The sequence below is a fragment of the Sarcophilus harrisii genome, chromosome 2, assembly GCF_902635505.1.
Source record: "Sarcophilus harrisii chromosome 2, mSarHar1.11, whole genome shotgun sequence".
Lineage (NCBI taxonomy): Eukaryota > Metazoa > Chordata > Mammalia > Dasyuromorphia > Dasyuridae > Sarcophilus > Sarcophilus harrisii.
In genome coordinates this window covers 451401539-451417712 of record NC_045427.1, presented here as the reverse complement: position 1 = coordinate 451417712, position 16174 = coordinate 451401539, and the positions used below count along the sequence as shown (strand labels likewise).

At 47.8% G+C, this 16174-nt stretch overlaps 1 protein-coding gene across 1 annotated transcript in view; it reads right to left on the bottom strand.

The window, feature by feature from the left end:
* LMX1B (LIM homeobox transcription factor 1 beta) overlaps positions 1 to 16174 on the bottom strand; it is a 166203-nt gene that overhangs the window by 8465 nt on the left and 141564 nt on the right. Inside the window, exon 3 of the mRNA XM_003757148.3 lies at positions 3535 to 3767. Coding sequence (XP_003757196.1) covers positions 3535 to 3767 — 233 coding nt within the window. The remainder of the gene's footprint in view (positions 1 to 3534; positions 3768 to 16174) is intronic.

Below are 16174 nucleotides of genomic sequence, written 5' to 3'. Positions count from 1 at the left end.
CTCAGAATGTATGTGAGCAGAAGAGAGATGTTCTGGGTCAGTACAACAAGAAAATGAATCTGTAGTGAACTGAAAGGAGAGACTAGAAGTTGGGCTACCAGTTAGGGATGGAGTCGAGTAACTCAGAGGGCAAGGGAGGAGGGCCTTAACTAGGGTAGCCCAAGTATGAGGTGAGAGAAAGGGACTCATGTTATTGTGGCAGAACTGATAAGAACAGACAAGGGATGGATGATAGAGAAGGAATTGGATGGAAGGTCCCAGGCTTCTGAGCATGTTATTGGGTTGGTAGTGATGCCCTCAATTGGAATAGGGAAGTTGACATGTTTATTTCATACATAGGAAGAGGGAAGAACATCTCTGGGGTCAATTTCCACCATATGCGGATAGGACTGGCTTAAAAAAGAAAATGAATATAGCCTGATAAGGGAAGTACAATAGGAGAATGGAGAAGAAATTGAAGTGAATCGAGAAATGTGGGCAAAAACCCATTTTAAAATACACATCCTTAATCCCTGCCCTCCTATCATATGCAATTAAACTAATATTTATTAAACTTGCTGGATACTAGAATAAAAAATAAAAACAATTCAATAATTCTTGCCTTAAGGATTATGCATTCTCTTGAGAGTTGTGGTGAAAGGAGGGGGCACTCAGCTACAATATCAATTGCATTCCTAGAATGGGGAATTCTTAGTTGGGAAATATTCAGGCCATTTTGAAAGCAACATAGAATGTGTGAGGGAGAATAATATGAAATGATCTGGAGTGGGCAGCAGGAGTCAGATTGTGGAGGGCTTTAGATGTCAAGATGAAGATTTTATATTTTATCCTAGAAGTCACTAAAGACTTTTGAGCAGAATAATTAGGAAATTATTTTGTCAATTGTGTTTCAGTGCATTTGGAGAAGGGAGTGAGGAGGCAGAGAGACCAATTAGAATATTGCTATAATATTTCAGGCAAGAGGTGATAAGGGTTTGAGTTAGGGTAGTGTCTGTGTGACAGGTAACAATGCCAGAGGTAGAATGAACCAGGCTTTACAAGTGATTGGCAGATACAGGGGTCTGTGTTTCTTCAAGGGGAAAAATAAAGAGTGGAGATGAGAGACTTTTTTTAAGCCACAGTCTAGAAGAAAGCCATTCATACACATGCACTGATTACATGGACACAGATATTGTATATTTTTCCAAATCAGCTTTAGTCAATAGAGCACTAGGCTTCTCAGAGCCAGAACATATGGGTTTGGGTCTTGGCTCCAACCCTTTCGGACAAGCCACAAGCCCTTGGGAAGCTTGGTGGGCCCTTCTGTAAGAGAAGGCCTGCCTATCTCTCAGGCTGGGAGGAAAGTGCTCTGGAAACCTTAGAGAAAGAGAATCATTATCAATCGTCAATGGTCCCATATAAAAAACAAAAACCTGATGGAGCCCAGGCCTAGACGTACAGCATGGGCAAGGGAAGGAGGGGCTGGATATTAGAATCAGCATATCTGTTTCCTGCCTTCCTTCTGGGGACTAGCGGTAGTAATGGCCTGTCCTGGCCAGGTTCTGGAACCAGGATTAATATGATCAATAAAACAATGATCATTTATATCTATATAGCACATTACCATCTACAAAGCACTTCACATTCATGACCTCACGTGATCTTCACGGCAACTCTGGGAGTCTGGCAGGGAAAATTTATTGTCCCATTTTTACAGAGTAAACCGAGGCTTAAGCACCTTAAGTTCCTTAATTGAAGTCACACAGATAGTAAAGAGTACATCTAAGACTTGATCTGGGTCTTGGGTTTCATTGCAAAGTGAACTTGGAGGTTACACAGGCAGCTAGGTGGTGTACTAGATAGCACCCTGGGTCTGGAGTCAGAAAGACTCTACATCAGAGTTCAAATCTGTAGGACTCTGGGCAAGTCACTTAACCCTGCCTGCCTCAGTTTCCTCATCTGTAAAATAAGCTGGAGAAGGAAACGGCCAACCTCTCAAGTATTGTTGCCAAGAAAGCCCCAAATGGCTTCACAAAGAGTTGGACAGGAGTGAACAATAACAATTTTAAAAAAGATATAATTCTGTATAAATCTGTCTAAGTCCCCGTGCTGGATCGTAAGCCAAAACTCTTCCTCTTCTGAGTAGAAGCTCAGGCAGCTTCTGCCCCCTTCCCTTTTTTACAGATAGAATTGGTCTATGAGATTTGGTTCAGGATTTCTCCTATTCTCCATCCTCACAGTGTCTACCTATGAACCTCCAGTGTTCATAGAGGGCAACTGTCTTTCTACAAGTGCTGCATTATAAGGTTCAACTGATTTAAACCAAAGCTAGAGGTTTCCCTCTGAAGAAGTCTTAGATTAGCCCTGCCGTGGTCACTCCTTTACATACTCAAGCTCCTGGAGACCTGGGACGACCAGTGAGTCTCATGTCCTCCCCCATGTTCCCTTGTGCTGTGGGTCCCCTCCACTAGTCTCAGACTTTCACCGGCTCCAAAGAGCCTCTTTTGCTGTTCCTCTTCAACCCTCCTCCCCCAGCCAATACAGGTGTCCTCTTTTGTGCCATTGAAACAAAATGGAAAGATCTTTGTTGACAGGGAACTCACTATTACACAATAAAACCAGGTTTAATGTCAGGCAGCTTTCGTTAAAATGATCTTAATGTGAAGCGAAATCTTTCTCCTTTTAGAGAAGCTAATTTCCTTGACTATTTCAAGAATACTTAAAATCACATTCCTCCTAAATTTCTCTCTACCGGGGCAAAACATTCCCAGTTCCTTCAACCACTGAGAGGCTGGAGCAACCACATCCTGATGCTGCATCAGTTTGTTGGTGCTCTTCCAAAAATGAACATAACACTCCAAATGTGATCTGACTAGGGTAGAAGTCGGAGGGACCGGCCTTGGAGGCTGTCAGCTTTCTGCTGTCCCAGGGCCAGCAGCAGGCCCGGAATGGCCGGGAGGGAGGAGAGTCCCCCTTCTCTCTCAAGCCCATCATCAGCTCCGCAGTGGAGATGGATCCGGAGAAGGAAACGGCAAACCTATAGTAGCTTTGCCAAAAAACCACGTGGACAGTACTGGCGTGCTAGAGTCCTTAGGGTCCTGAGGAGTCAGAGTGAGTGACTGAACAATAAGCAGGGACCAATCCCTGGGCCACCGAGCTGGGAGGGCCGTATCAAGGGACTCGTTACTGAGGTCATGGGAGTGGGGGCTCTGACAGGGGACACAGGGAGAAAGAAATCTCGGTTATGTCATAGAAGGCCGGTCCTGGCCATCTGAAAGGGCTGGCTCAGCCTCCATCCTGGTGTTTCTTTCAGGACTGCAGCCTGTGAACAGACTGTCACTGGGGGTGGGTCATGGAGGCGCAGGCTGGGAGACGGGAGGTGGAAGGCCTGCAGCCGGCTGTGGTGGGCACTGAGGTGCCCCAGGCCCTCGTAGGCCTGGGTAGGCCCTGGTAGGCCCCGGTAGGCCCCAGTCTGCCAAAGCTGGTGCTCCCCCTGCCCGTTCCTCCCCACCCGCGCGGCCCTCAGCTCCTCCCAGCGGCAGGACGGGGACTCACCAGAATCGGACTCGTCGGGGCTCACCGAGCTGAGCAGGTCCTTCTCCTTCTCGTAGTCGCTCTTGCAGAGCAGCTGGCCCTCCTTGAGCACGAACTCATCGCCCTTGCGGAGCTGCCTCTCGCACACGCAGCAGCAGAAGCAGCTGAGGTGGTAGACGCACTCGAGGGCCCGCATCACAAACTCCGTGGGTGCGATCTTCTCCATGCAGCCGCTGCACTTGGCTGCAAACAGTCTGTGGGGGAGGGAGGGGGAACAGGGAAACTTCAGATACAGGGTGGATCTCTCCACCCTGTTAAGTGGGACAGAGCGCTTGGCTGCAGTGCTTGGGGAAGGTTTGGCCTCCCAAACCCTGCCCTACCGAGGCTACCCTCTATCCGAAGCCCTGGAGCCCTGTCCTTATGACAGGATGAGAGATAATGAGATAATATCTGTAAAGTCTTTAGCAAGTTCCTGGCACATGTAGGTGCATACTAAATGCTCATTCCCCTTCCCCTTTTCTCTGTGAAGAAAGAGACCTAGATACATATACATAAACGTATATATTTGTTTTGGGGATAGGAAAAGTCTGCTCCATGGGCCTCCTGGTCCTACCTGATCCAAGGTAGGAGGGTCTTTGTTCCCTGAACAAAGAGTCCCCTCCCTAGTATCATCAGAATTGGAAGGAACCTTAGAGATCATTGGATCCAAACCTCTCATTTAACAGGTAAGGAAACTAGACCCAAGAACAGGAATGGTTACCAGCCTAGGAAGCAGATTTCAGCCAGGACGCTGGCTCTCCTTCCATGGTTCTGTTCATTAGATGTGGGGCCCATTTGCCTCGGGGCCATCCTGAGCTGAGAGATCAATGAGAAGGATTTCCTGCCCCAAACCTCTGAGGCATCGGAGTGGGCAAACTCCCCTGCCCTAGCATCACGAGGGAGCTAGGAGGGCCGATGGAAGGACCAAGAAAACAACGAGGATGCTCGTGGCCCAGGGAGAAGTTATCTCTGCTTCCTCCTTCCTAGAAAAGGGACTGCTGGGGCAGAATGGGGCCAACAGTGAAGTTATCAGGGGAGGGTTTTTCTTTGTTACAAGGGGAAAACAGCACTCAAATTTTGAGAACAAGAGAGAGGAAAGATTTCTGGAAATGAGTGTAATATGAAACACAAAAGGCACTAACAAAGGTTATTTTTAATGTGTTCTGTGATTTCAAGCTCATTTGGGACTGTTTCATTACAAGAGTGGGACAGGGATTCATGGAACTGGCCCAAGGCCAGGGAGACCTCTTAACCCAGGGCCTGGAAAAATCTCCCCTCAGCCCCACCTCATCCACACATATGGATGCGTCACTGAGCCTGGAGTTAGGGACACTGAGTTCAAATCTAATCTCGCACATTTACAATGTCTGACCCTGGGCAAGCCATTTAACCTCTACCTGAGCTACTTCGACTGTAAAGTAGGGGGTGATAATAGCCCTACCTCCCAGAATCTCTGTGAAGGTTATGATAATATTTGTAAAAAGCATTTAGCACAGCGCCTGGCACATAGTAGGAACTGTTGGCAGCCAGTAAACATGTATTAAATATTTCCTGTACGCCAAATACTCTGCTAAGTGATGGGGATATAAAAAGGCAGTCCTTCCTCTAAAGAAGCTCACTAGCTAATAGAGGAGACAATGTGCACAAATCCATTCAAAACAAGCTCTATCAGGGTAAATAGTAATAAAAAAGAGGGAAAGCATTGGAATTAAGAGGGGTTAGGGAAGGCTTCCTGGAGAAAGCGGGCTTTTAGTCAGACTTAGAGGAATTCAAGGAGTTCAGTAGTCTGAGGGGAGAATGGAGAGGGTTCCAGACATGGAGGACAGCCAGAGAAAATGCCAGGAGCTGACAGATGGAGTGTCTTGTTTGTGGAACAGCCAGGAAGCTGGATGGAAGAGTACTTGTTGGGGAGAGAGTGTAAGAAGACTAGAAAGATAGGAGAGAGCTAGGAATTGCCAAACACAGCTTTTGTATTTCTTCCTGGAGGTGATAGAGAACCACTGAGATGTATTGAGTATGGAGGAAGGGGTATGACATGATCGTGTGTTTTAGGAAAATCACTTCAGTGACTGAATGAAGCATGGATTGGAGTGGAGAGAAACTGAAGCAGGTAGACCCACTAATGATCTGTGGCAATGATACAGACGTGAGGTGAATAGGACCCACCAGAGTGGGGACAGGTCAAAGTAGAGAAGGGGGTGTATTTAAGAAATGCTGCAGAGGTAAAGTCAGCAAGTCCTGGCAACAGCTTGGATATGGGGGATACACACACACACACACACACACACACACACACACACAATATATATATATATATATATATATATATATATATATATATATATATATATGGAGAGAGAGAGAGAGAGAAGTGGTCTATCTGAAAAAGAATCCTCCTCTGGGACACTACAGTTTGGGGGTTTGATCTGTAAGAGGACTCATCAAAGTTGACTGAGGTGGTAGAAATAGGTAAGCAGAGAACCAGGGGAGAGTGTCAGACTGAAAACCTAGGGAAAAAAAGGTTATCAAGGAGAAGAGAGGGATCAATAGTGCCAAAGGTTGCAGAGAGGTCAAGAAGAAAGAAGATTGAGAAAAGGCCATTAGATTTGTCAATTAAGAGATAATTGGTGACTTTGGAGAGAGTAATTTCAGCAGAATGAGGTCAGAAGCCAGATTATAAGGGGTTAAGAAATGAGTGTGAGCAAAGTGGAGGCCCCTGTTGGAGATGTGGCCTTTTCTGCCACAAATGGCAAAAGAGACATAAGAGGTGGAAGGGGTGAGTAAGGATGTTTTTTGTGATGGGGGTCACATAGATGTGTTTGTAGGCAATCAGGGGAAGGAGCCAGTAGATTGGGGGATAAGTGTTAGGGTAAGGATGACAGAAGGAGCAATGGGTCGCTTGTGCAGGTAGAGGTATTAAATCTTGTAAGGAGTAAGGTCATCTCATCATGGGAGAAAGGGGTGAAAAAAAAAAGGCAAAGAAGAGATTTGAGCAATGAGAGGAGGAAGAGGGGAGCAGGGTGAGCTCACGGGGAATGGTCTCATTTTTTTCTGAAAAATATGAGTTTCTTGGCTGAGAAAGTAGGAGGAGGAGGCGTGGGAGTTTTGAGGAGGGATGAAAGTGAATTGATAAACTTGATGTAGATGCAGTGCTGAGGACCCAGGCGAAGTTGGGTAGCACAAACTTGTAGTGGGCTCAGCCAGAACAGTTGGGGGATTTTCTCCATCTTCATTCAGCAGCGTGTGTGTGTGGGAACAAAGGCAGCTAATGGTGGGAGTAGCTGGAGGTGGTAGGACTAGGTAGGCATTCATAAAACTCAAAGAAGATCCAATGCTGCAGGAAGCTCAGGTCAACTTGAATTGAATTGAATCAGCTGAGTTGAATTAAATTCAGAGGTTGGGAAGGATTGAAAAATTTTAAGAAAAAAAGGGACTGGGGCAGCTAGGTGGTACACTGGTTAGAGCACCAGCCATGGTTCAAATTTGACCTCAGACACTTAACACTTCCTGGCTGTGTGACCCTGGGCAAGTCACTTAACCCCCATTGCCTCAGTGGGGAAAAAAAAGAAGAATAAAAGGGACCTTGGAAATTATCTGATCCTACTCCTTCATTTTACAGATGAAGAAACTGGGGTCCAGAGAAGGTGGAATAATTTGTGGCAGTTGGTACTACTGTAATAATAAAGTGTCAGCCAGGATTAGCACCCTGATCTCCTAGTTCTCCGAATTGCAAATCCAGGGTCCTCCTTGACTTGTGCTGCTGTGCAGACTTAGCAAGGGCTGAACGAGAATTCAGAGCATCCAGCATAGAGGTGGGCCCCCCATCCTGAAGAGTCTTGAAGCCCAAGGACCAGGGAGGCAGATCCTGAACGCTGCTGGACTTTGGCCTTGACCAGTGGAAGTAAGAAACTAGCCCTGGACTTGAAATCCCCCTCTCTGTTCTTGGAAACAATTCCGTTTCTAAGAAGGAAGGCCCGGGAATACAGACGGTACAGGATTTACAATCAGATTTTTCAAGGCTGAAGCTTGACAGGGTGTAATCAGTAGTATGAGAAGGGGGCCAAGAACTCAAGGAAGGAGGGCGGTGTGGAGATGAACTGGTTTACCAAAGGGTCAAAAAACGGAAAAGTGGCAAGAACACATGGCCTGGGAGAGGACTGGGGTGTCACAAGATAGAAGAGGAGACAAGGATCAGAGTTTGGTGGAGGAAGGCAGAGGGAGCCGCGGAAAACCAGAAGGTTACGGGGGAATGAGGAATTCAGGCTTCCCGAAGGTGGAGGAGGTGTGCTTGTGGGTGATGGCAGGCCTGGCCCGACCATCCTTCCGTGGGACTGAGGTGGGGAATGAGCTGGGGAACTGAGAGTGACGGGCTCCAAGGGAGTCACCAGTGAGTAGGTTGGCATCCTCGAGGATGGAGACAGAAAAACTGAGCCAGATGTGGGCTTGTTGAGGAAGGGAGTGACCTGGAGGCCACCAAGCTTTTGGGTGGGTGGTAGATAGGAAAGCATCAGGTCAGAGGGAGAAGGGCTAGTGATGGCAGTAAGAAGGGGAGCGAAAAGCATTCTCATTTTCCTGTTGCAAGGAATGAGCAGAGGGGGCGTGGAGAGGGTGACAGGGAGCTGGGCATTCAGGAGAGAAGCCAGTGGGTGACTCCCAGAAAATGCCCCGCGGGCATCCCTGAGCGCCCTGCAGGGGCTGCCAGCCTGTGACCCCCGGCATTAACTCTGAAGCTGCTGGCCCCCTCCCCTGCCCCGCTCCCAGCCCAGCTCCTGGGGAGGGCCCAGCTCCCCGGCGGCCAGCCGAACGGTTGTTTGTTTGGAGCCCAGCTTCTTCTGACCCCATGCCGCCTCCTGCTTCCAGAGGGCCCTCCACTTCCGCCCCTTTGTGGGCAAACAGTTTGTAATTGTTTTATTACAGCTAATTTATTACGAGCTGGAAGCACCCAACCCGTCTCTGAGAAGTTTGCTGTTTGAGTTAAGTTCGGTTCAGGGGGTTTGCTCAACAGGCTGGCTCTGAGGAGAGCGGCCCGGTCCCAGTGGGATGTTTACCCAAGGCCTGTCTCGGGGCAGGCAGCGAGAGGGCGGGTGCCCTGCTTAAAGCGTGCCGGGTGACAGAGACCGCCTGTTTGCCAACGGGCCCTGGGAGCTCTGCAGCCCTCACCTGTCCGGCCAGTCCCGCCGGGCGCCGTGACCGCCTCCCTTCTCCCGGGGGGCCGTTCCCCAGTTACTGTGGGACTATTTCTAGGGGTTATCAGCACCTCTATTCCAGGGGTTATCAGAGGGAGGGAGGAGCAGATGGAGGCGCACAGAGACAAGGCTGGGCCAGCCCGCGTTTCCTCTGAAGGGAAAGGGGACTCTCCTGTTTCTTGGGGTTTGGGAGGGAAAGCCCCTTTCCTCCAGATCCAAGCCCCCTACCCCAGGCTGGCAAAGCTAGCCCCTGCCCACCAGCTGCCTGCTCAGTTATATATGTCTGTGTCTACCCTGTCCTCTGGGGGTCCTCAGAGACCTCCCCCTAAGAGAATCTGTTAATCTCAAGGCCAGATCAAGGAAGGAGAAACATTCATAAAACTGAGAAGACCAAAGCTCAGCACATGATGCTGAATTAAGTTTAGAAGGATTGAAAAATTTATAAGGGAAGGGCCTTTGGAGATTATTTGGCCCATCTCCCACATTTTACAGATGAGGAAACTAAGGCTCAGAAAAGGTGGAATGATTTGTGCCCAGGGTTATGCTTTAAAAAGTGTCTGAGTCAAGATTAGCCCTCTGCTCTCCCAATTGAAGATCCAGGTTCTTTATTGACTTGAGGTTCCCTCCCTGCTATGAGGACTTAGCAAGAGGCTGCATGCGAGTTCAGAGCATCTAGCCTGAAGGTGGGCTCCCACCCTGCAAGCCCAGGGACCAGGGAGGCAGTCCTGACCCTGCTGGACACCGGCCTTGACTAGCGGAGGTGAGAGGCTAGCTCTGAACTAGAAACCTCTGTTCTTGGAGATAATCCCATTTCTAAGAATGAAGGCCTGGGAATATGGAAAGAACGGGAGATCTTGGAACGAATCCTGGCTCTGATGCTACCTATGTGGCCCTGCAAAGGCAGTTCTCCTCCTTGGGGTTTGTTTCCTCTTCTGTTAAGAGAGGGGGCTGAACCAGATGATCCAGGAGGCCTCCTCCCGCTCCTAACAATCCCTCCCAAGCTCCCTCCTGGCTCTGAGACTCATGCACCATAACCCAGGGAAGGCTGGCTGCGGCTGGAATCTCCAGGCTGTGGGACCCCGGCCCTCCGCCCCCTCCCCGCCGCTCCTGACCCCCCTTCAGCTGACCACTCTGCTCCCCCATCTTTTATCACTGTCACACGTCTGCGTTTTTACAGCCGCTCTTCCTCACCACACTTTGATGGAAAAATTTATGAAGAATCAAATTATTGCTGCTAGGAGAGAATTAAAACAATTTTTCATTTACCAAGTCCCTGGCACTGCTCGGCGGTGCGCCACCTTTGGGAACGCCATCGCTCTTCCCTCCCCGCTCCCATCCCTCTTTATGGCCCCGCAATTGTGCGGCACAGATTACGGCTGTAATTTTCCCCTAATCTGTTCTGGAGCCCAGAAACTGTCATCAAAGAGAAGCGCTCCAATGGCATTCATAATGGCAGGGTCGTAATTGGAGCCGCAGCCGTGTAGCTGGGCCCAGACCGGTCAGGGGACCAGGGGGTGAGGCCCTGGAAGCCTGGGACCCGGCACCCTCCCTGAGGAGGGAGGGATGGAAGGATGTCGGATGTGTCTGACTGTGGAGGTGGCAAAGCTGGGGACGAGGGTCTCCTAAACATGGGGAAGCTGTTGCCTAGGGCTCAAGGAACAGGGTCAAGGAAAACACAGAGACAGACAGCGGACATTGGATGCACAGTTTGGAAGGGCTCTTACTGACTAAATCCTAGGACAGGAGCTGATAGGGATTTTAGAGATTAATCTAATCTAATCTAATTCCTTCACTTTACAACTAAGGAAACTTAAGCCAGAAAGAAAAAAAGAAATTTCTTAGCAAATGGTAGAGCTGGGATTTGAACACAGGTCTCTGATTTCCAAATCCAAGATTTTTTTCCATTACAGAAAATAGAGTGGAAAGGGAGAAGCCTCCTTAGGGGGTCAGTTCATGCTACCTTTGCCTTTGCAGAATCAGTCACAAACCTCCCCAGGAAGGCCTCTTTCTACTTCTTTCTCACTTATTTTTCCCTCTCCCTATTGCTTCCTTCCCTGAACTTCTTCCTACCCCTTCAGATCAGGGTTCCATGGACTCCCAGCAGATAGATTTCAAGGCACCTTGAAATGGATGCTGGGGGGGGGGGGGGGGGGGGGGAATTACATCTTGATTTTCACACATAAATTCATCATTTAGTTCAGTTATTTAAAAATGTTATTCTGAGAAGGGGTCAATAGGTTTCATCAAACTGCCAAAGGATTCCAAGGCACAAAAAAGGTTGAAGCCCCTACTTTAGATACTTTTCTTTTCTTCCTATCCTTGTCCCCTTTCCAGAATCTGCTCAGATCCAAGAGAAAGTCACAGGGTTACATACAGTGTTTCTCAATTCCCTTTGGAATCAAACTAACTTCTGTTGCCATGATCAAGGGTCTTGAAACCCCTGGAATCTCAGGGCAGGGGGAGCCTAGAATATTCTGTGATATCCCTTTTGCTCAGTTTCCTTTTCTGTAAAAAGCAAAGGGCTGAACTGGAATGACTATTAGGTATTTCCCAGATCTAATATGCTAAATTCTCTGTGTGAAAATTCTGTATTCCAAAAGTCCTTCCTTAACACTCTTAGGTTTTAAAGGCACTTCATTCTTTGTCTACACGCCTTAAGGTTGGAAAAAATAAATCAAATTCTCCCTTGCTGTCCAGACTGTATGTGCTTTTCTCCCTTTCTCCCCATCCTAGTCTGTTCTTACAGTAATTCCTATATGTCTCTTGGATTCAGGCTGAATTAATTCTCCTTGGGCAAGAGTTCATTGGCTAGGTCTATCTGTCCTGGGTCACCAAGCCCATCCTTCGGGAGCGGGGTGGAGGGGGTAGGGGGGAGAGGGAGGGGCTTATTTAGACCTGGTGTAAAGCCCTCTACATACAGCCTTTGCCTGTTTAGGGGTGGGGGCTGAGACAATTGTGGCCAACCCATCAGTGCAGCCAATTTAACAACTGATTTGCAAAGGAAGCTCTGTTAGGCGTGTGGTGCTAATGTCCTTGCAGTGGGGGGTCTATTGCTACTTTCTCCAAACTCATCAACACAATCTATTATTAATACTTCTCGAAAGGCTCTGCTGGGTTATTGCTGCACAGTGGCAGATACTCGGGGTGTCATCTGTTATCTATATTGCAAAAACATGGGGAATAAAACAAAATGGGGAGACTTTATAAACAAAATGTGTCATTGGTTTGGTCTCCGAGCATCTCCCATGTATAACGCAGCAGGGGACAGGGGAGGGTTCTGGGAAGGGGAGCTCGGAGGAAGGCAATGAACTATTGTCTGAAGTTAGGGGGTTGCCTTTTGTCTGCTGGTACCACGGTCTGTTGGGAAGAATTGGGAAGTGGAAATGAGGACTTGGACCCGAACCCTAGCTTTGGTACCCGATATCTGTGTGACCTTCCCCTCCCTGGACCTCAATGTGCACCTTTGCAAAAGGAGATAATCACGTTTGTATTACCTACCTCAGAGGTTTACTTTAAACCGATAAAAAAAAAAAGTGGGTGTTTTTTCCCCCCTTCTAGATTGTAAACCCTGTGAGGGGAGGGGCCTTATCTAATCTAAACTTTGCATATCAGAAATCTGTGGGGGAGTCACTCAATAAATGCTTGTTGACTTGACTTAATGTTTGTTGAATTAAATTGAGCCAGGAGTCACCCAAAGAAGAGGCTGTCCTCCTCCCAGATCCTGGCCTTCCGTCCCAACCCCCTCATGGCCTTTTGTTAATTGAAAATAAACCATCTCTTGAGCCCCTCCTTCTCATTCTCTCTCTGTTTCCTCCCTTGGTCACTGGGCATTATTTAGGAGACTGTAACTCCTATTTGTTCCTGGGTGCATCTTCCTGTCTCCCTTTGTGGGCCGGATTAATCCCCGATTTTCCTTTCCAAGGGGCCTATTCTCCGTGGGGTGGGAGGGAATGTGCAGGCCTGACTCCCTGCTATAGCAACGGGCCCTCCCCAGGGTGGCCCCACAATCTCCTCCGGCCAGCCGGACGCCGCTCCCAAGTGGAGCTGCCCCCAGTAAATCCTCCTTCAAGAAACAAGGCGGATTATCGGGGTCGCTTGCTGCAGACTGAGCTCCGGGCCTCCTCTCTATAGAGTCTCACTCACTCAGAACCCTGCTGCTGCAAACAATGAAAGCCCACTCACCGCGCCCCGGAGGACACAAGAGCCGGATTGTGCAGAGGGCTAATTCCACTTTAATACCTTTCCAAGTGCGCAGGCACTCTGAGATGGCAATTTAACCCCCGAGACCCCACCAGAGCCCTGCCACAGAATCAGCGAGAGCATCTTTAAAGCGGCACCGTTAGGGCAGGAGGGCGGCTTAGGGACTGTGGGGCCGGATCCTCCCCCACCCCACATTCTGCAGGGGCAGGAGAAGCTAGGAAGCGTCGGAGCCGGCGTCTGACTCCCAGGCTTTTCTCTGTACCACCCAGCTTTTCCGTGGCTCCGCTCCAAGCAGGAGCCGGGAGGGATAGGGCCCAGACTTCCAGCCTCGGCCTCGGCTTTGCTAGTCTGCAGGTGACTTTGGGTCTGCTTGTGTAAACCCCTGCTGCCTGCTCCAGACTACAGGGCCAGGCCGGCTGGTTAAGGAGCTTCCATTCAAAGATTCCTTGAATGTTGGAGTTGGAAGGACCTTAGAACATAAAATATTAGCACTGGAAGGGACCCAGAGGTCATCCGGTTTAATTTCCTTGTTTGACAGGTGAGAAGAGGGAAAGCTCCAAGGAGGAAGTGACTTGGCTAAGGTCCTACCAGTGGTAACGATGGAGCTGGAGGAACGCTGGTCTTCTGATTTCGAAGTCTTCGCTGTTTCCCCTTTGTCATACTACTTCAGGTACTCACACCCTTGTTTTTAATAATAATGGGTATCCCACACACATGAGTGTACCTGGGGGAGCCTGTGTCTGAGAGCAAAACTGTCTACTGAGGCCCTATCCCAGGTCCTGAGAACTCAAAAAGAGATAGCTCTCTCTCACACACACACACACACACTTAAAAACTCCAGCAATCCCTTCCTTGGCCAAACACTGAATATTCTGAGATGCTCTCACAGATGCTCCAAGATCCTCTAACTGACTCTGAAATCTCCTTATTGACATTACTTCACTGTCCCCTGCTCCACCCCCCCAGCCCCAGATTTCTCACTACCTTCTCAAGATCTCTCCTGAGATTCTTCATTGACCCACCATGAGAATTTTCCTCTCCAATCTTTCAAGAGCCCCTCACTGGCCCCCCCCCAAAGCTCTCATCACTAATCTCTCCAAGGTTCCTTTTCAGATCCCTAATATCCTCTCCCCCCATTCACCAAGCTCCAATCAACAATATTCATCCCTAGTTGCTTTGGGGGCAGAAATCTCTTTATTTGGATCTTGTTAAATTTTTTCAAATGCACTAAAGAAAGTATAACTAGACTGAAGAAACTGCTTATTTAATCCAGACACCTTAATTTCTTCACTTCAATGCTTCCTCTCACCTCTCTTGGGAATAAACATAGTTAAAATGCTGCTGCAAAAACTTGTGGTTTTTGTCTCTGGAGAAAAGGCTACCCTATTCGGTCAACATAGCCCCATTTCTAATGCACTGTAAGGTTAACCTCACACCAACCCTACAAGGCAGGTAATACAGGTGTATTCATTCCCATTTTACAGAGGCGCAAACTAAGATTTAGAGAATTCAAGTGACTTAGGTGCATAGGATTTGGTGGTAGATGGGACATTAGTGATCACCCCAATCCAATCCCATTATTTTACAGATGGGGAAACTGAGGGGGTGACTTGCCAGAGATCATACAAGTTCTAGATGACAGGATTCACACCTAGTTCCTCTGAAATTCAGTACTTTCACCACCAATATTTTATCCATCAAGACTGAACTCTAAATGATTTTTGGCTGGCTTTTAAAATCATCCTGGAAGATCAGTCATTCCCACAGATGAGAATAGTTAGAATGGCTACAATAGGCTGACTCTGATAGGAGTCAGAATGGCTCAGAAAACCATTCCTCGGAAGAATGTCGAGGAATGTTGCAGCAATATTAAAAGGATCAGACCTCCTAAGGGGACCCTGTTGAAGACTGTAGTGCTCATTGGGATGGCTCTGGTCCACAGACTGGAAAAAACAATTACATTATAACTCAACAGATGGGGCAGGTAAGGAAAGGGGGGGCAGAATCCTATCTGAGAGACTCTTTCTGGAAAGAAAGTCTGCTTCAGGCAATTACAAAAGGGAGTTTTTGCTTAAGGGGAAGGATTGTTCCAAAATACTCTAGAAAGAGAATACAGTTATGAAACTCAAACACAACATAGAGCCAAAGCACATCAGGTCTTGAGCTCTTATAAGGCTTGGCAGCTGGGTGGTACAGTGGATAGAGTACTAAAAGTGAAGTCAGGAAGATGGAGTTCAAATATGCCCTTCTATCATCCCCCACCTCCCAGGGCTGTTGTTAGAATCGAGTGAGGTAATATCTGCAAAGCATTCAGCACAGTAGGTACTTAACAAACGTTTGCTTCTTTCCCTTCCTTAAGCAGAGCAATGAGGCCCTGTTGACTTGGAATGATCCTAGAACTAAAGATTCTCCATCTCAAAAGTCAGTTGGTTCAACCTGTACCTGAGTTGGAATTTTCTTCTATAATATCCTTGCAAATTAACTTCACCTAGACATCACCAGTGACTTAGAACTGGGGCCATCTTACTAGTCAGCCCCTTCCACGGCTGTGAACAAATCAGATTGCTAGGAGGTGCTTCCTTCTATCGAACTGAAGCCTGTCTTCTGGGATCTCTTCCTAGTTGCTCCAAATGTGTCTCTGGGGCAAGGAATAATAAGCCTTCTCCCACAGGATGGCACTCCAGATATCTGGAGGCAGCCCAAATGACCCCCTCCCAGCCCAAGTCTGCTCCTCTCAGGGCTATATATTCCCATTTCTTCTAAGGGACTCCCCTACCTTGTTGGCCCTTTCTGGAACATGCTTCAGTTTTCAAAGTCCTTCCTAAAGTGCGCTGCCCATGAGGTGAAATCAGCTGAGTTAAAATCAGTAATCAAAGTAAAGCTGGTATAAGCAAAACCAAATCGAAAAGCATGTTTCTGGTACTTAATTTTTGCCTCTGCCTCCAGCCTATTATGGCTTCCTCTCCCTTTTTTAGTCACTGGTCACTATGGCCAAAGAGCTATAAAACTGTGCATATTCTTTCACCCATCAATACCACTATTGGGACTGTATCCCAAAGAGATTTTTTTAAAATAGGGAAAAAGACCTATTTGTACAAAAATATAATAGCAGCTCCTTTTTTTGGTGGCAAAAAAATGGAAATTGAAAATGTTTATCAATTGGGAATGGTCAAACAATTTGTTGGATATGATTGTGATGAAATATTATTGAGCTATGATATGAGAAGATGAGATTT